The sequence below is a fragment of the Ceratotherium simum genome, chromosome 6 (assembly GCF_057802395.1).
Source record: "Ceratotherium simum simum isolate JZ-2026a chromosome 6, ASM5780239v1, whole genome shotgun sequence".
NCBI classification, from domain to species: Eukaryota; Metazoa; Chordata; class Mammalia; order Perissodactyla; family Rhinocerotidae; genus Ceratotherium; species Ceratotherium simum.
The window spans coordinates 57,559,569-57,578,625 of record NC_141905.1 but is presented as its reverse complement, the minus strand read 5'-3'; the positions used below and the strand labels follow the sequence as shown (position 1 = coordinate 57,578,625).

The following is a 19,057-nucleotide window of genomic DNA, read 5'->3' as shown; positions in this document are numbered from 1 at the left end:
CTTAAGATACTCTTAAGATTAGGAAAAATGATTCTCTAGGTTAATACTGTTTTGCTTTTAAGCATATCTCTGCTCAAAGGGGAACAATGTTTTGTAGGTCTGGAAAATTGGATTTGGATATTGGGCTAGTGCTATATTATACCAGTTAAATTTTTGATTCTAATTAAAATTTTGTAGATATTTTTATGTTCTAAGAATTCAGGCTTATTTTTACAAAATTGAATGACTTTTTTTCTTTTTTCTTACCTTGTAAGGACTTGTATTATAACTATTTAAAAATGAATTATCACTATTTTCAAGTGTAGTATGATTACTTCATATTATAAAGTAAATGTCTATTCATTGCAAAAATAATCGGAAATAGGTTTGCTTTGTATTTTGGTGGGTTTTTTGATATTTTTAATATTTAATTTTGGGAAATTTTAAAATATATACAAAAAGAGGATCAATTTTATATATATAGTGAGTCCCCGTGTACCTAACACACCTAATGTCAGTAATTATCAACACAGGGCCAATTTTGTCTTATTTATATTTCTACCTTACCCCCTTTTATTCTGACAAGAATCTTGGATCTCATGTCGTTTCAACTGTAAATGTTTCAGTGTATATATAAATATACATAATATTTATATAACTATAATATATTTCAGTATATATATATAATTCCTTTATACGCTCAAATATTCAGTTAGTATTCAGATTTACGCCACCTGTCCCATTTTTCTTATAATACATTTTGTTTGCATCAAGATCCAATTAAGGTCCATGCATTTCTTGGTTAAAATGTCTTTTAAGGCTCTTTTAATCTATTGATATTCTCTCTCTTTTCCCTTGCAATTTATTTAAGAAACTTGGGTTTTTGTTTGTTTTAATTCCTGTAGAGTTTTCCATACTCTGGATTTTGCTAATTATATCCCTGAAGTGTCTTTTAATGTTTCTCCATGTGTTTTCCCCCATATTTCCTGTAAAGTGGTAGTTAGATCTATAGCTTGATTATACTCAAGAATTCTTGTCCGAGAATACTTAACAGGTGGTTTGTAAAGTTTTATCAAGAGGCACTTAATGTCTGGTTGTCGCTGTGAGAGTTAGCAGTCATTGATAATTATTGCCTAGCTCAAATAACTCATTAGTGGTTATAATATTCTAATTCTGTTGTTCTTTTTATATTTATTAGCTGAGATACTTCTCTAAGGAGAAACTTTCTTTTATCAACCATTTGGTTACCTCGAGGTACAGTTCATACATAGGAAAGGCAAAATAGACTTATTTCTCTCCTTTCATATACCAGTCAAAGATGACTGATTAGGCTTATGTATGTTTGTATCATTATTAACTCATGGAAGATTTACTTTTAAATAATATTGGGCTTAGATGGCAAATTCCTAAATGCAGTGGAGAATCCTCTCTATGACTTGAACAACAGCTATCTTATTCTAAAGATCCCTTGGTATTTGCAGTAAAGAACTATGCAGTTCATTCATTCATTCCACAAATATTTATTGAGTACTTTATCTTGTGCCAACCATTCTTTTAGGCACAGGAGGTAGACACTTAATTTAACAAAACAGACAAGTACCCCTGCTTTCTGGTGTTTAGAGCTGCATTTGAGGCTGATTACTCAAAAACAACATTTCAAAGCTCCTGACCTCTTGCTTGTCTCTCTTTTCCATTCCCCCAAATATGTCTTCCTTTTTGTCCATTCTCTACAAATTTGTCTTTCTTGTCCATTCCCTCAAATATGTCTTCCTTTTCGTCCATTCTACCTTCCTTTCTGTCCATCTCTACAAATATGTCAGCCACACAGCTTCTACAATTTAAACATAAAAAAGAAACCATCGGAAAATGCCTCTTGTCTAGAGCTTCAAATGCCGTTGGGCCATGGTTCTCAGTCCTTCCCTGAGAGAATCCCCAGTTGATTCTTACTTACTTATCCATAACGTATCTCATGGTTTGGGGGACATGTTAATATTGTTTTAATGACCTAGAATAATGCATGCTCAAATTTTAAAAAGACATGTTTTTTCATTTAACAAATTTTTGTTATTATCAAGTTATTCTTACTTTATGAGAGATGTATTTTAATTCATATGATTATTATATGCATAATAATTGATACTTAATTCTAAAAATATTACATCAGGTCAAACTTGGTGTACGACAGTAACAGGTGGTTTGCAAAACAAGTGATACAATTTTAATATGTTTAGAGGAATTACTAACATAAAGATTTTATCTTGAAAAAAGAATAACTTTCCAGAGCAGAGCATTCAGTGTTTGTAAATGATGGTTACCGCTCTGTATGTATTTGTTTCAAAACATCTTATTTTATCTTTACAGGAGCAATTGGTTACATGGGAACAAGTGCCTTTGTCCGAAAAATCTATACTAATGTGAAAATTGACTAGAGACCCAAGAAAACCTGGAACTTCGGATCAATTTCTCTTTCATAGGGGTGGAACTTGCACATCAAAAAAAGCGCAAGAAGAGATTTGGGCTTTAACACTGGGTACTTTATGGGTCTCTCTTTTGTGGATGACTTAAAGTAACATCTATTTCCATTGATCCTAGGTTCTTACTGACTGCTTTCTCCAGCTGTTCACAGCAAATGCTTGGATTTTATGCAGTAGGCATTACTACAGTACATGGCTAATCTTCCCAAAAACTAGCTCATTAAAGATGAAATAGACCAGCTCTCTTCAGTGAAGAGGACAAATAGTTTATTTAAAGCATTTGTTCTAATAAAATAAATAGAGGGAAACTTGGATGCTAAAATTACATGAATAGAAATCTTCCTGGCACTTAGTGTTTCTACGTTATTGAAAAATGATGTTCCAGAAAGATTACTTTTTTCTCTTATTTTTACTGCCATCGTCAACCTATTGTGGGACATTTTTATATATTGGATCTAGGTTCTTTTTTGACCTTTTTTTTTTTTTTTCAATTCAAGTGCATCCTTTTTTTTAAGAGAGAGTTAAAAAATATTAAATCCTGCATGTAATATATCTGCTGTCATCTTAGTTGGACCAACTTCCCATTTATTTATCTTAAAACTATCCAGTTACATCTTAATTCCATCCAAAGAAGATACAGTCTGAAGATAGAGGTGTACTTTCTACAATGCAATTTACTGTACAGTTAGAAAGCAAAGTGTTAAATGGAGAAGATATTTGTTTTTATTAAACATTTTGAGATTTAGATAAACTACATTTTAACTGAATGTCGAAAGTGATTATCTCCCCCCCGCCAAGTTAGTCTTACATCTTTTTTGGGTTTGAATGAAGGTTTTACATAAGAAATTATTAAAAACAAGGGGGGTGGGTAATAAATGTATATAACATTAAATAATGTAACGTAGGTATAGATTCCCAAATGGATTTGGATGTACAGATTGACTACGGGGTACTGTTTTCTGATGATGATTGGTGTAGAAGTGTGTGAATTGGGGTGGCTTTTTACATCCTGCCTACCACTGCATGAAACTTTGGGGTTTCTTCAAAATGTGCGTGTTATACTTCTTTTGGGAGGGGGGATTGTTTTCTTCTGTTTATTTTCTGAGACTCCTACAGGAGCTAAATTTGTAATTTAGAAACATTTAATTTTGTTAATCCTGTCTGGGGCACTTAAGTAACATCTAGAGCGTTACTGCTTTAGAAGGTTAAAATAAAATTTCCTGACCAAATTGTTTTGTGAAAATAGATGTGTTTGCAATTTGAAGATAACTTTTCAAAGGGCAATATTACTGAATACAATTTTTTTAATATACTATAAACTATGCTTTTCTAATACAGGGGACCCACACTTTAAAAATCCCCAAACTTGCTTACATCTAGATTATCCAGTACAGTCACAGAGTAAATGACAAGCTCTTTGAATGAAATCGTGGCACAAAATCTGTTCAGGTTGGTGTACCGTGTAAAGTGGGGATGGGGTAAAAGTAGTTAGCTTACTATTGGATGAGCAAATAAAGGTTACAGTTTTCTAAGAGAAGTGATTTTAATTTTGAATACATCTTTCTGGAACTATCCATAATGTGAAGTTTTCCTAGAACCATTCAGTTTCTAGTTTAATAGTTTGCTATGCAAATGACCACCTAAAACAATACTGTATATTGGTATTTTTAGAAAGACTCCAAACAGCTATATATAAACCTTCATGCCATTTATAGTTATGTAAGATGTTTTCATTACAAAATATGTTTCTATAAATTGCTAGACTCGGCATCCTATTTTGTGGCATGTAAGGATTATAAAGAGTGAAAAGTTTGATTTCTTACCACTTAAGTATGCCTGAACAAACAGAAATTGGATCAGAAGCTGTAGGTAAATTTTCTTCTTCAAGCCAAAATGTTATATTAAATATTATCTACTGGGTCTTCCATTTTCTCTTACTTCTCATTTGCCTTTAAGATCTTATAAGAAAAGAAACTAAAAGTCAATATTTAGTGGCTTATATAATATAACTTTTTAACTACATATAAAGTACTTATAATAACATACAGGCTATCTGATGAAGCATAAATTGGACAGCGAGCTTTTGTCTTAATAAAATGAAATTTGTTTCTCATGAGTCTTGTGGTAAGATGTAGGCTTTTTAAGGAATGAGTGGTTTAGCTGCTTTCAAGTACACTGATTCTTTTTACTAAATTGAGCTCTATTTGAAGTTCTTTGGAATCTTCAGTGAAAAATAATTTTGTAATTTCCAAATACATTGAAGAGCTCCATTAAAATGCATATAAATCACCCTGAAAAGTCTTTTAGAAAATATGTATTGGTTTATGACTTCATAGAGGGGCTGGATGTGTGTGTGTCTTGAAGAAGATGTAATCCACAAATAGTTTAGCTCCCTAGCTCTCAGTTGTAGAGTAGTAAAATAGAATATTATTTAAGTTAATTAAAGGGTGAGGTTTTTCTACTCCATTAATGCCGTATATCTGTCTTGCATTTGTTAACATTATTTGCTCGACTTATCAGCTGATGCTTTGAACACTATCAAAAACTAAATAAGGATACACTTTTCCCTTGTATCTATAAGCATGCTTCTGAAATTTAGCTACACTAGTAGTTGACACCATCATACATATATCCTAGTACGCAAGTAGGATGAGGTGGAAATATGACGGCTGGAGGGATGGTAAAGGATTCTTTAGTGTATCATGTTGGGCTCCTAGATTGTACTGAGTTTGCCCATAAACCAAGCCCCATACTCTTAGAATTCATCATACCCTGGTGATATCTGAACCCAGTAAATGGGTATGCTTGGGTATTTTTCATTGAGAGTGGATGGACCTCTTTAAAAAGGTGGTTGCTGCAAATTCTAGTTCTTCCAAAAGCCACTTTATTTAGGGTGTATCCACAAATCATATTCATTTTGATAAAGCTTTTATTTCTTAAATGTTTACTAACCACCTCATGCCAAATGTTTTGCAACTAAATATTATTTTAAGATTTCCTGAATGTAAAAAAGAAAAAATGTATTAATGTAATTTGTTCAGGAAAAGCTACATACTGAAGGGCTTCTGTATATGAATTCTGGGAAAGAAAAACCTATTTGTAATCCATACATTGCAGTTCCATCGGGTTTTAAGTTTAGATTTTAGCATGTCTTAGTGCTTCATTCTATTGATTTATTGGAACACGTAATAAATAGGAGTAGTGACGTATGACAACACATATTCATTAATTTATCATATCTTCATAAAAATTGCATAGTTATGAAGCTACATTTTAGCAATCAAGATGTTAAAGAGATCAGAGAAGTGAAAATTTATAAAGATTGTTTGGAAGTGTGTACATAAACAGACTAGACTAGATTTAGATGTAGAGTAGATCAGAAAGTTAACATACAGCTGCAGAAATTTTGTAAGATTTAAATTCTGTATGAGGAATAACTCTAGTTCTCTCCTATGAGCATTTTCTAAAAGCCATCTGATTTGACTTTCTTGTTGGAGCTGTAGACAGAATTGTGCTAAGACAAAAGTAAAAATTAAGTTCATATTTCACTGTATTAGGAAATGAAAATAAAACTGTTGGGAAAGCTGCTTACGTTGAAGTATTGATGAGCTAGGCTTGCTGATAATTGACTGATAAAGCAGCATTCGGTGTGTTTACCACAGTTCCTCAGGTTAGGTCATTTGAAAGTCAAACTTATAAGTAAGGGCTTAAGGCAAGGAAGAAATAACATGGAATTCTATTTGAAGGACGACAAAATATACTTGGAAAAGCAGTATATTCCAAGTAAAATCCCACTTGGGCTTTTCAGCTATTTCAAACTTGAATCTATAAATCCCCACAGAACACGGACAATCGGTGACAGAGTTGGAAGGAGACACTGCTCAGTGATTACTTCTGATTTGTACACACCCTTGGTTTGTGGAGGCCATATTCCAACTGGCTTTTTAGTAATAGAAATCCAGTATATAATGTATCAAATACATTTCAGGTTCTAATCTAGTCTGTTAATCTAACTGAAGTTGGATTTTTTAAAAAAGTAATAAAAAGTTAAATGTACTTCCCTTGGATGCTTTCTTTCTTTCTTTTTGAAACACATGAACCAAGCATAAGGGATAACCCATTATTATTGGCATGCATTTGAAGAGATTACTGATAGCTTCCCATAGTTAAATAAAGCAGGGGTCAGCAGACTTTTTCTGTAAAGGGCCAGATAGGAAATATTTGAGGCTTTGAGAGCCATACAGTCTCTGTCACAACTACTCTACTGTTGTAGTACAACGGCCGTAGTCGACAGTACATGAACTAATGGGCATGCTGTGTTCCAACAGAACAGCAACAAAACAGCCAGTGGGCCATAGTTTGCTGACTCTTGAAATGAAGGATTTAAAATTTAACATTTGATTTTTCTGTCAACTTGATACTTTGAAAAAGAAATTAAATGTACAGAAAGTTGAAAGAATGGTACAATGAATAAGGTTTGTCTTTTTAAAAAAATATTTCTCTTTTATTGTCATTCTTTTGACTTTTTTTATGTACAAGCTCTGACTCCTACACTCAGACCCGACTACCCCTATGCCTGTCGTTCTCCTGATTGATAATACATTGCATTTGTCCAGTACTTATTACTTTTTCAAAGCAGTTTCACGTATGTTCCCTCAACCATCCTGTGAGGCTGACAGAGTAGACAGCTACATTTTATAGATAAGAAACTAGAGCAGCTACAAAGTCTCTTACTTTTAGCCCAGAAGTAATCAAGATTAGGGTCCTATTGTCTTGACTGCTGTAACTGTAAAATGGGGATGTCGTCTCTCCAGCCTGTGGAGCAGATAATTATGTAGAGATCACACTGAAAATGAGTGTTGCGTACCAATGGAAAGGGTTATTTTTATTGTGCTACATCAGAATCAGTGGTTAATTTCTCCAGGTCTGATTATACTTTTTGTTTTTTTATCTCCAGTTTTAACTAGTTACTTAAATCCTTGTCAGCCTTTTCTCGCCCTGATTTTATTAGCTGTCTCAGTTGACACCTAACACTTGACAATTCCTATTAGCCAAATAGTTTAAGTGGGTACAAATTTGGATTACTTTTGATCACTTTAATGAACACTTTCTGTCTAGCTGGAAAACTAGGGGTATAAGGGAATCTGTTTTACAGCCAGCTTCTGGATTTCAAAGAGAACTATTTTATTAAACTTAATCTACAGTTTAACATTAACAAAGGGGGGAAATAAGCCTACATTGGGACACACAGAGCCAATGGTAATGTAGTCTATAAATGTATTTACAATTGTTTTCAAAGTTGTGCATGCTTAAGGTGATAGGAGGTTCAAATTTAAAAAATGGAGGAGATGGTTGTAGGGAGAAGGTGATGTAAGTTCTTTTAACTGGCCAATGTCCGTGGTTATTCTTAGTGACTCAGTCTAAGCCACTAAGATTATGAAACTTAACCTTGAAGGTCAATGAAGGGAAGGGAGGGTCTTGAGAGTGAGAAATGGAGAGTGGGTGTAAGTTGGAGTTGGTTGGAGAGATCTGCTGGAGGTTATAGACCAGAAGTTAGGACACACATAAATAGATAAGTGTCATAAGTGTGGTAGCTGCTATAATAGATGTTGGCATGAGGATGCAGGCTGTGTGGTTATCAAGTTGCCCTGGCAAAGACATGGAGGTGTGAAGTAGCAAGGCCCTTTTAGGATGACTGCAAGGTGTTTAATGCAACAAGAGCGGGGAGATGGAGGTGGTAAGAGCGGAGGCTGGAAACATGCAAGGAAGGCCTGATGGTGGATGGAGGGCCCAGTGTGCCATCCTGAGAAGCTCAGATGAAGGTTTTGGAGAGCCACAAAGGGTTTTAAACAGCTGCTGAAATTGTAACTATTAAATATTTTTAATTACCTTCTCCGAAGAACTCAAAGTACCTTCTCAGTGATCAGTAATGTAAACGAAGGAATGAGCCAGCAGATGAGAGTGCCTGCTTTATTCTGGAGGTTCTGCTTCCTGCCTTGGAGGAGATGATGATGTGAAGTGGCCTGGAAAGGCAAAATGAGGAGAAGGTGGTCTACATGGAGTAGTTAAGGAGGATAAAACTTGGTAGATGTGGAGGGGTTTGAGAGCTACTGCAAGAGAACAGGGTCACTCAGTATATGGGTATAGATGGAATGAGTTGGGTGGACAGACATCTGACTAAAAAGAGGAAAAAGCTTGTATTCACTTGCAGGTTTTCCACAGGACCAGGAGCTATGGGGGAGGAAACCCACAAATAACTATGAATGTAATAATGGAACTAAGTTGAGCAGCTTTAGATCATAAAGCCTTTTGTTCTAAATCTAGTTTTTTCATGAGATTTAAAATAAACATATACTTTAAAAATTATCTGAACCCAGATTAGAGTTTAATATATACAAGTGGTGAGTGAAATCAAGAACTGTATAGCTGAGAAAACATATTAACCATCCCTTTTCAGTTGTTCCTAATTACCCTTTCTCTTCTGTGATCCAAATGTTTTGTTGATATTTGTTGGTTGATAGCCAAAGTAGCATCTAAACAGGGCTTCTGACATAAAACTGTGCAGCTCACTCATCCAGGAGCACCACTGTCTTCAAAATATTTGGACAAAGAGTGTTGGTGAGAAGACCTGGCAGGTACTCACCAGGTGGGAATTAGAGGCAGTAAAAGTTCACAACCTCTGTGCTTGCACAAGAGGTTGCCTGTAATGTCTGTTTTCTGGAGGAACTCCCTGCTAATGAGGAAGCCAGTTGGCTGTTTGCCTAGTGCCATCTGGAGACCTGGAAGTGTCACAGAGGTTTATTAGGCTTTTTAGATGTTGACTTTGTGGACTTGTCTACTGACAGGTGGTGACCTTCACTGGGTTGAATGCAGAGAACTATGGCGTGGGGTTTGACTCCTTCTGGCATTCAGGCAGAAAAGCCATTCAACCCCTTGCCACACCTATTGCTTGTTTAATGGCCTCTTGGTCTTCCCTGCCATTTGGCAGCATCCATTCCCCCTAAATTCCTTCCTCCCACTTGTCTGTTCCTAACCAGATCTTGCCCAATCTGGCTCCATCCTGTATGTGCCATTTGATGAAAACTCAGCATGAAGCACAGTCAATTTGCATTTCTTTCTAAGGACCAAGACAAAATATACAGTAACACCCTTCCAGTGATTAACTTTTAAACCTTTACTGGTTTGAAGGACTTGATATCCTAGTTAATAGATGAGAAGACAAATGATCATAATGCAAGAAATTTGGAGTCCTGTGTAAAGCCCAGCTCTGGGCTCCCTAACGACTATTCTGTTATTAGTGGCTGTGAAACCATGTGGAAAAAGGGAAGTTCAGCCCATTTTTCTGCTTGCAGTTTAAGTAAAAAAGGATTGTACTGGATGTGATGCTGAAAATCTCTACATATTGGTGTGTTTTACTCTTTGATTAGGGCAATTTTGCCCGCGTAAAAAGGTTTTTGAAAAGCCTTACGGTAATAGTACTTTTTATGTCTGTAAATGAAAATGGCTCACTCAGTTCTGACAATTTTTACATTTAAGGTACAACACGGGAGTGGGTTTCAAATATCTCTTGATTATTTTCCTAAATTATTTGGGCATATGTTTTTAATTGGCAAAAAATAACCAGACTCAGAAATTGGTCATTTTTATTCCATCAAGTTAATGATGAGTGGCTTATTTAATAAAACATGTCTGTAATTTAACACAAATAGCACGTACAGCTGTTCATTTGTCAATCTTTTTTGCCTGTATGCAGCATCTTAGACTGTTTTACTGAAGGCTAGGGTCACCTAGAGGGGAAATCCGTCATTTTAAATCATTCTTCCCCAAGCCACTCATCACCAGCCACTACGTTAGGTTAGGTGGGTGCTGCAGCAAGCGCCCTCCATGGCTGGACGAGGGAATGTTGACAAAGCTGCGAGAATCGTGATCCTCGATTTTTTCTGCGGTGAAAACGACCAGAGGGAAGATTCACTTCTTTCCCACGGGGAAACAATTGTCCGAAAGCACATAGCGAGGTGATTGCCACGCGGACCGCTCACATCGCGTTACTGGTCCTGCGCTCGCAGCCCTAACCACGGCTGCCTACCTTCGCACACGTGTGCATCGGGGAGTTGTAAAGTGAGTTAAGCGAATAAAACAAGGCTCGAAATCCAGCCTTGATCTTCAGAAGTAGCGTTCTCCGGGGCCGGAGGCCGAGGTGGTACCTGGAGAAGGGCGCCCTCATCTCGGTGGGAGCGCCGCGGGCCTCGGGTCCTTGCCTTCAGCATCTTCACCTCGCTCCCCTTCCTCCGAAGTTGCGGAGGTGCCGGGAAGAGGAGGGGCCTCGCCTCGGGCGCCCGAATGATTGGCTGCCCGGGGCCCCTGGCGAGGGCTGTGCGGTCCAGCCCGGGTGGAGAGGGGCGGAGCGGCCACTGCTCCAACCACTGCCACCACCGCCACAGTCGCAGCCGCCGCAGCCTCAGCCGCCGGGCAAGTAGCTCAGAGCGGCGGCTTCCCGGGCGCCCCGACGCGGACGAGGGCGCCGCGCTCTGCTCGCTCCGCGCCCGAGCCATGCCGGGCAGCCGCGCGTAATCGCCGCGCGCAGGCCGCCGCCGACCCGACCCTGGGCACGGTCCCTCGCCTGAGCCGAGCTTTCAGTGCACGCAACTCCCTCGGTCTCCGCCGGCCCCTCGCAACCATGCCCCGGGCCACTGTGCTCGGGGCCCTTATGCGACTGCTGCTGCCTCCTCTGCTGCTGCTGCTGCCGCTGCCCCGCGACGCCAGGGGGCTCGGGGAGGGCTCGGACCTCGCCTCGGACTACTCGGCGCTGGAATTCGAGGAGGGCGCGGAGCAGCAGCTGGAGCATTACCACGACCCGTGCAAAGCCGGTAGGTGCCGCCGCCGCCGCTACCGCCGGGGAAGTCCGGCAGAAGTTTGCCTTTGAAATGCAAATGAGTGGTGGGCAAGCCTGCGCTGCCGTCTGTGGGACGGATCTCCCCTCCCTCCCCCGAGATCCCCCGGGCTCCCCGAGAAAACAATGCCCCAGAGGAATTGCTTAAATACCACTCCGGCTGGGACGTCCCAGTCCCTGGTTTGCGGCGCGCACAGGGGGGCGGCCGCGGGAGCGTCCCCAAAGCGAATCAGGGCGGGTGCCCCAGGCCGAGAGGGCGCTCAGGGGCTGTGGCCGGCGCCCGGGCCGCCTGACAGCCAGGTGGTCAGCACGGGCCACCGCCGGACGCCCTGGGCTGGGCGCCGCGTTCCCAGGCTCAGATGGAGTCGCTGGCTCCGATTTCACCGCATTTCTAAGTTTCGCGCGAAGTTTCCCAAGATCTTGTGGTTACTCTTGGGAAGAGAATTAAAAAACCGAAAAGCTTCACAGCAGGCACAAGGAAAGGGGTAGCCGAGGGAGAATGTGCATGACTCAAGTTGCCGCAAACTTCCCTGTAGCCCCCTCAGCGTGGTCCCGGCCTGGGGTCGCCCTGGGCGGGCGGAGATGGAAGCCGGCAGGTGCTCTAATCCCGCCAGGAAGCGGCGCCCCGGGACGCGCGGGTCTTTCTGGCGCAAATCGCGGCTGGGCGCAGCAGCTCCCACTTCCCGCGAGCCACCAAGTGGCTCGTGTGTCCTGAGAGGAACGGATTCTGAGTCAGGATAATTGAGGCGTCAGCCCCAGACGGACTCAAGCGCATGTTCCAAAGAGAGCCGGTGGGTCTGGGGCAGTTCCCAGCTGGGACAGACGGTACTCACGCTCCCGGGAGAGGATGGTCTCAGAGGCCCGCCCAGCCGCTCCTGGCCGGTGGCCGGGGTCCTGCGGGTAGTGGTGTTTAATCCCCGGGCATGGTCCGGCTGGTTCACTTGGAGGCCCGCAGGGATGAGCAAACGGGGAAGAGCGCAGGCTCCATCCACAGGCGGGCAGGCTGCTTCCTCCAGGTGCTGTGTTGGCCAGGTCTGTGGGAGTGCGTGGACCAGTGGCCCCATTCCTTCACTTGCTGGAGACCTCTAGTTGCCTCCATTTCCTCGTCTCTAAATTGGGGACAGTACTTTTAGGAGGACTCGGATGGTTTATGGGCAAATTCTCTGCAAATGGAATAATGATGATGGCACTGTAATTGTGCTGTCACTGCAGGGGCTGTGGTCTAGGCTGGGAGCTTGGCAGGCAGAGCTGGGTGAAGTCTGGGGAAGGCCAGGTTCCTGGGAGGTGGGAACACCTAGAGGGTTGTGAGACCTGAGAATCTTGTGAAGGTCGGAGATCAAACCAGGCTTAAGGGGCAGGTTTGATTTACCCTGAAGGAAGAGTCCTCCAAAGTACCCACCTATTGCTATACCTTGTGAGGGCTTCTGAATGAGGAAGGTGGGCAGAAGAGCTGGTTCCTGGGTAATCTGAGAGAAGATCAGCAGGTTGCCTGCCCTGACTGAGGCATCTGACGGGACCCAGCTCATGACCGGAGAGGTGGCTCTCTGGAGCACTGTTGGAATGATGGTCTTGCCCTGAAAGAGGGACACTGAGGCTGCAAAAAATGGGATGGGGGCTGACGAGGGTGGCTCAACTGTTGCCTAGCACCTGTCAGACCTGGACTCTACTGGATGTGAGCTGGGGACTCTGGGAGGCAGTGTGGGCAGCTGGGGCCTGGACTGGGGAAGCGATCAATTTGTCCAGGAATGTATTGAGCACCTTTGGTTTGCCTGGGTGCTGGTCTGGGCGCTGCAAATCCCGGTGAAAGAGGCGTAGGTCTGTCTGTGAGAGCTCCCCAACTCCCGGTCTCAGCCTAGTAGAATAACCCTGAGGTAGGTTTGACTGGAGGGGCCTCAGTTTTCTCCAGTAATTTTGGAGAAAATGCTGGATAACCAGGGCATGCGTGTTCTATGACTCTCTGCAGACAGGATGGGGTGGACAGGCAGGGCTGGGGAGCAGAGGATCCTGGGTGTGTGGTTTCGGCAGGGCTCCATGCATCCTCCACAGCCATCCTTGATCCTCCCAACCCCTTGGCCTCTCCTGGGGTTATGCTGATGCTAAGAGTGGCCAGAAGAGGGCGAAGGCAAGAGAGACCTGGGGAAAGGTTACATCTCAGTCAGCCCATGCTTCTGGACTTTCCCTGAGCGAGGAGACAGCCTTGTGGAAGGACAACAAGCAGTTCACCAATGCACTGAAGTCTCAGTGAAGGGACATGCCTCTCGGGTCAGGCAGAACACTGCATTTCCTGGTTCCTTATTTAAACCACAGCTGCAGGGGCAGCCTCTCATCCTCTCCCAGTCAGTCCTTACTCCCTGACTCCTGTAGCCAGAAGCCCTCTGCCCAGGACTTGCCTCAGAGCCTTGACTCTAAAACATCTCCCACCTGCCCTTTCTCAAGTGTGGGTCTGTGTTCTGCTGCAGACACAGAGTGCAGAGAGGAGAGTCTCGGATCTCTTCCTGGCCTCTCAGGAGCTCTGTTACCTTGGACAAGTCCCCTCCTCTCTGGGCCTCAGTTCCTCATCTGTAGAGTGAAGATGTTAGACTTGTTAGGGTTGCAAACTGACAGGTCCAGGGAGCTGCTCCTCTGGGTCCACATCAGCTGTCTTGCCCTGTGCCCACTTCACACCTTTCAGGCACTTGAGTTTGTGCCCCTGGTCCCTTCCTACTTAATGTTCTGTGGTTCTATGGCTCAGTCTCTCAGAAGCTGACCAAACCAGTAAGTCTTTTACTATTTACAAATTTTACTGTTTACTCTGCCATTTACAAGCTGTGTGACCTTGGCAAGTCACTTAATTTCTCTATGCCTTAGTTTCCTCATTTGTAAATGAGGATGATTCCTAATAGATTAATGTGCTTAGAACAGTGCCTGACATATAGTTAGGTACTTTATAAACAGATTTCCTAGAAACTTGTGAAAAGAACATCTTCACGCTGACCTTCGAAGCAAGTTTTAAACTGTAAAATTTAAATTTACTAATAAACTATTTAATGCTGTAAAAAGAGGTGCTTTTTAAATCAGATGATGCAGAGTGGGAGTAAATCTGTGAAGCCCTCCTGGCCTGGGACTGGTAAGATGCGCGGGGCTCCCTGGGCATGGTCTCTGCCTGGTGGGCCATAGCTCTGCCATCTTGTTTTTCATCTGATACTGTTAAGTGCAGCCAAGGGTTCAACTGACAGTAAATTACAAGACATCCTTCCAACCACCATGCCTCTGAGAGCAATCTTTGCAAAGCTTCTGAGGGCTTCTCCTGCCTGCTTGCCCTCATCCATGATTCAGAGCCAGAAGCCCTGGGTCTTTATCCTGACCCTGCTTCTTACTCTCTGTGTGGCCTTGAGCAAGTCACTGCCCCTCTCCATGCCTCAGTCTCCTCATCTGTCCGCTTTGTAGGGCGAACATGGCTAGTTGTAGCTGGGTTCCTCAGAGACCAGGACTTGTGTGCAGAGAGTTCTTTTGGGAGGTGATCCCAAGAAGCAGGGTTGAGGGGCAGGGAGAGTGGGACAAGGAGGGAGGAAATCCAGTGAAGGTAGTGGAATCGAGGTAGCCGCTTTAGTCCACGGGGTCTTGTCCCCACTGGGACCTCTGCAAAGCTACCATGAAGCCTCCCAGAATTATCTGCCCAGAGAATAGGAGGCTGGAGCATTCCTCCAAAGGCTGCTGTCCTTCATTGTTTGCTCCCTGTTCCAGTTTCTATTCCTGTGTAAAAAAAAACACCTAAACTCAGCCGTTAGAACAGCACCCATTTTATTATGTTGGTGATCCTGTGGATCAGGAGTTTGGAAAGGGCACTGCAGCAGTGGTTTGTCTCTGCTCCGCAGTGTCTGGGCCTCCACTGGGAAGACTTGCAGGCTGGTGATGACTCGACACCCGGGGGCTGGTTGCAGGCTCGCTCCCTGGAGGCTGAGGCTGGCTGTTGCCTGGGACCTCTGTTGGACTATTGGCCAGAACACCCACAAGTGGCCTCTGTGTCTGTGTGGTCTCTCCACCTGGGCTAGTCAGGCTTCCTCACAGCATGGCAGCTTGATTCTAAGTGCATGCATTCTGGGAGAACCCTATGGAAGCTGTAGTGCCTTTTAGGACCTTGCCTCAGAAGCTACATATTGTCCGTTTACTTCCACCATGGTCACAAGCCTTCCCGGATTCAAGGGGAGGGGACAAAGACCCACCTCTCCAGGGGAGGAGTGCTAAAGTCACGTAGTTAAAAGAGCGTATGGAATGGGGGATATTGTTGCAGCCAGTTTGGGAAAATATGAGCTGCCACACTCTTCGAGGCATTAACTGCCCTGTACGTCCAGCCTGTACCTGTGTGTGGAGGCACAGTGGGCTCCACAGATGCAGAAAAAGTTCTTAAGCAGAAAAGTGGGCAGACATGCAGCGGAAGCATGGAACTGCCCAGAGTTGAGCTGAGGATATGTGACTCAGGTCACCCAAATTGTCTACCTGAGGCTCAAATGATATGAAAGTGCTTTGTAAACTGGAAAGTGCGGTACAGCCTTTTGGATTTATTAAATCCAAAGAAACTGGCTCACAGCCAGCTTTACTTTTCAGCTAGTGGCTTGATAAATGCCAGCGCCTTCCTCACTGCTGTGTGTTCATATATGATAAATATGTATATTCCTACATAAATAAATATAGTTGATGGCTTATGGCTCAGGAGCCAGTGGTGAGGGTGCTGGCCTGGGAGCCAGTTCTGTCCTCACGAGGACGTTTGCGTTCCCTCCCCACACTTTCAGACCTTACTTCTGCCTGGAATTCGGGGCCCCACTCAGTCTTGTCATTCTCTCCAGGACACAGTGACCGTACCAGTCGGGTCCTTCTTTTCAGGGTCACCCAGAGCCCTCTAGGACAGCACTGTCTGGGGCACCTCTTGCTCGCAGCCCTCATGTTATGATGTGAGGCTAGAGTGTCAATCCCTGTGAGGTCACGCAGTTTTGTCTGCTTTGGTCACTGCTGTAAGCCCAGTGCCTAGAGCAGAGCCTGGCACATTGTAGGCACTTGTCAATATTTGCTAAATGAAGGAATGATGATTTTTGCCCTGTGTGGATTGGGTCCATGGCTGAAGGAAGCTCCAGGCTTGCTGTCAGCCTGGAAAGTGAATCAGACATGGCCTAGTGGGCTGCAGCCCTCCCGAGAGTGCTCAGGGTGGAGTTCGGGGGATCGTGGAGTTCTGGGGCAGTGCTCCCCCAGAGTTTCCATCCTTCATGGCAGGGACAGGCGACCTGGTTCCTCAAGCACAGATGTGAGGCTCCCATGGTGCCTTCCAGAAGCCGATCTTCCCGGCACAGCCTGTCCCCAGAATGGGAGCTGCCTTCTCCCTGGCACCTCTTCTCTCCCCCGTCAGACTCCTACCCCCATGGGCCACACCCACATGAGGGTGGCTGGCATTTTTACAACTTAATTCTCATCCCTGCTTGTCATAGTATCCTTGCTGATGGTCAGGTGCTGATGTGATGGGGTCAAAATATTTCAGGGCTGTACTGAAATGAAATGTTTATCTTTCCCACTTCACCAGGCAGGAGCAGCATCTGGTCCACTTCTGTCTCCAGCATTTCACACCCCACAGTGCACTGGGGCAGGGCGGGAGGTGGTTAAGAGCACAGGCCTTGACACCTGACAAACTTGGATTCAAAATCTGCTACCTAGGTAAGGCTTTGTGACCTTGAGCAAGTTCCTTAACTTCTCTGAGCTTCAGTTTCCTCACTTGAAAAAAACTACAAATATTCGCTTTTCAGGGTTGCTACAAGGATTGAATGATACAGTGTTGTCAAGTGCTTAGCACAGTTTCCGGCACAAGGCAAGTGCTCAGTGATTGATGTGTACATTGTTAGAGCACAGAGCAGGTGCTCACAAGTGCTTCCTGAACTCTTTTGTTGAAATGCTATAGAGGAATTTGAATTTTTGTAATAAATGAACAATTGATTTCATGTAGTATAGTTAGTTAGGGATTCTTAAATTCAGAGCTGATAATTATTGTTAAACAGGATCTCAAAAGAAAGCGAAGGGTGGGGGCCGGCCGGTGGCATAGTGGTTAAGTTCATTCTCTCTGGTTCAGTGGCCCGGGGTTAACAGGTTCGGATACTGGGGGCAGACCTACGCACTGCTTATCAAGCCGTCCTGTGGCAGCGTCCCACATGCAAAATAGAGGAAGATGGTCATAGATGTTAGCTCAGGGCTAATCTTCCTCACCAAAAAAAAAAAAAAAGAAAGTGAAGGGCGAATTTTATGGTGTGTGAGTTATAGCTCAATAAAGATTGAAAAAAAAGTAAGTGAAGATGAGGATGGGCCAGGGCAGAGCTGGGGGAGGAAATGCACTCTTGGCTCCTGAGTAACTGTCTCTGAGAGACACAGCTGCGGAAGCTGAGGATTAGCTCAACAGAGCAGGCAGAGAGTGTGTGGCCGTCAGATGCCAAACAGAACGCACAGGTCCCAACAGTAGCTGAGACTCACTCTGGGTTGGGCATCGTCTGGGGGTGAGGCCAGGAGGCATCGGTCCCTTTTGGTTGAGGATGTTCCAAGAGCTGAATGATAGCAAGAACGCCACCCCATTGACCTTCAACCCAGCCCAGGGAGGAGACCAACAGCTGTGATGGTTCCCATTTTGCATATGGGGAAACTGAGCTTCAGGCCTAGACCCTCTGCCTGACATTGATGATCCTTTGACTTCGGATGCCATCCTGTAAACAGAACTTAAGTCCTGCGGACAGAGAAGTCCTCAGTGATATCATCCTAGGTAGGTCCCCAACTCGGACGTCAGTGGGACCCATTTTTTCTTCTTTCTTTTGCCCCGTCTTGCAGCGATCAGTGTCTCACATGCTCTCCTGGGGGGTGGCACGTGTATTCTTTAATATTCTGTCCAGCACAGTGAAAGGAGAGGAGGGGCGGGGCAGTAGTTGTACTGCAGAGCCCTCCACAACAGCCCCAGATCTGTGGGGCGCCTGGCATGTGCAGGGCCATGCACTCGGTGCTGGAGATCTAAGTGCCATTCATACCTCAACCCAGTTCTAGGAGCTTCCAGCTCGTGGGCATGAGCATGGCCTTCTCAGCAGGAAGATGCTCCCAATGGAAGCCGAGTGTGGACAGGTTAGCAGGTCGTCTCCTTCAGCAGCACCTCCTGTGGTCAGTTCTGGACCTTCCGCTCATCGCTCCTTCTCCAGCCACTCTCACAGCACTCCCCAGCCTGAACCATGGTTGTTTGAGCGCCTAGCTCCTCCCCGGCCCATTGGTTCTGTACCCAAGCTTTGGAGTCAGGCTGACTTAGGTTTTCCTTCTCGGCTGTCACTTACTAGCCGTGAGCCCTTGAGCAATCCTTCAGCCTTTAAAGCCTCAGTTTCCTTGTCTATATAATGCAGCTAATAGAAACTTCCGTTTCATAGGCTTGTTGTTATATGAAAGGCACTTGATGCTGCACTTAGCAAATAGAAGCACTCAATTAATGTGAAATGTTGCTATAATTTTGTGGCTCCCAAAGAACCCGTCATGTGCAAAAAGTGTGTCAATTAAATTGAATCGCGTGAACAGCACCACTTTCTGTTCCTGTGAGAGAGCCTAGGGGCTAAGTGAGCGGACTCGAGCTGCGAATCGCCTGGGTTCAGATCCTGGCTCTGCACTCACTGGCTGTGGGACCCTGAGCATCCTGCTTAAGCTTTCTGGATCTCAGTTTCCTCATCTATAAAATGTG

At 44.0% G+C, this 19,057-nt stretch overlaps 2 protein-coding genes across 4 annotated transcripts in view; both read left to right on the top strand.

The window, feature by feature from the left end:
• TM9SF3 (transmembrane 9 superfamily member 3) overlaps positions 1–3,682 on the top strand; it is a 65,095-nt gene extending 61,413 nt beyond the window's left edge. For both annotated transcript variants that reach the window (XM_087432351.1, XM_087432352.1), the window contains exon 15: positions 2,341–3,682. In XM_087432351.1, the coding sequence (XP_087288477.1) occupies positions 2,341–2,408 (68 nt within the window). In that variant the 3' untranslated portion in view covers positions 2,409–3,682. The remainder of the gene's footprint in view (positions 1–2,340) is intronic.
• A 141-nt stretch (positions 3,683–3,823) lies between these two features.
• Positions 3,824–19,057, top strand: part of TLL2 (tolloid like 2) — a 158,911-nt gene continuing 143,677 nt past the window's right edge. For both annotated transcript variants that reach the window (XM_087432349.1, XM_004427892.3), the window contains exon 1: positions 3,824–11,320. In XM_087432349.1, the coding sequence (XP_087288475.1) occupies positions 11,131–11,320 (190 nt within the window). In that variant the 5' untranslated portion in view covers positions 3,824–11,130. The remainder of the gene's footprint in view (positions 11,321–19,057) is intronic.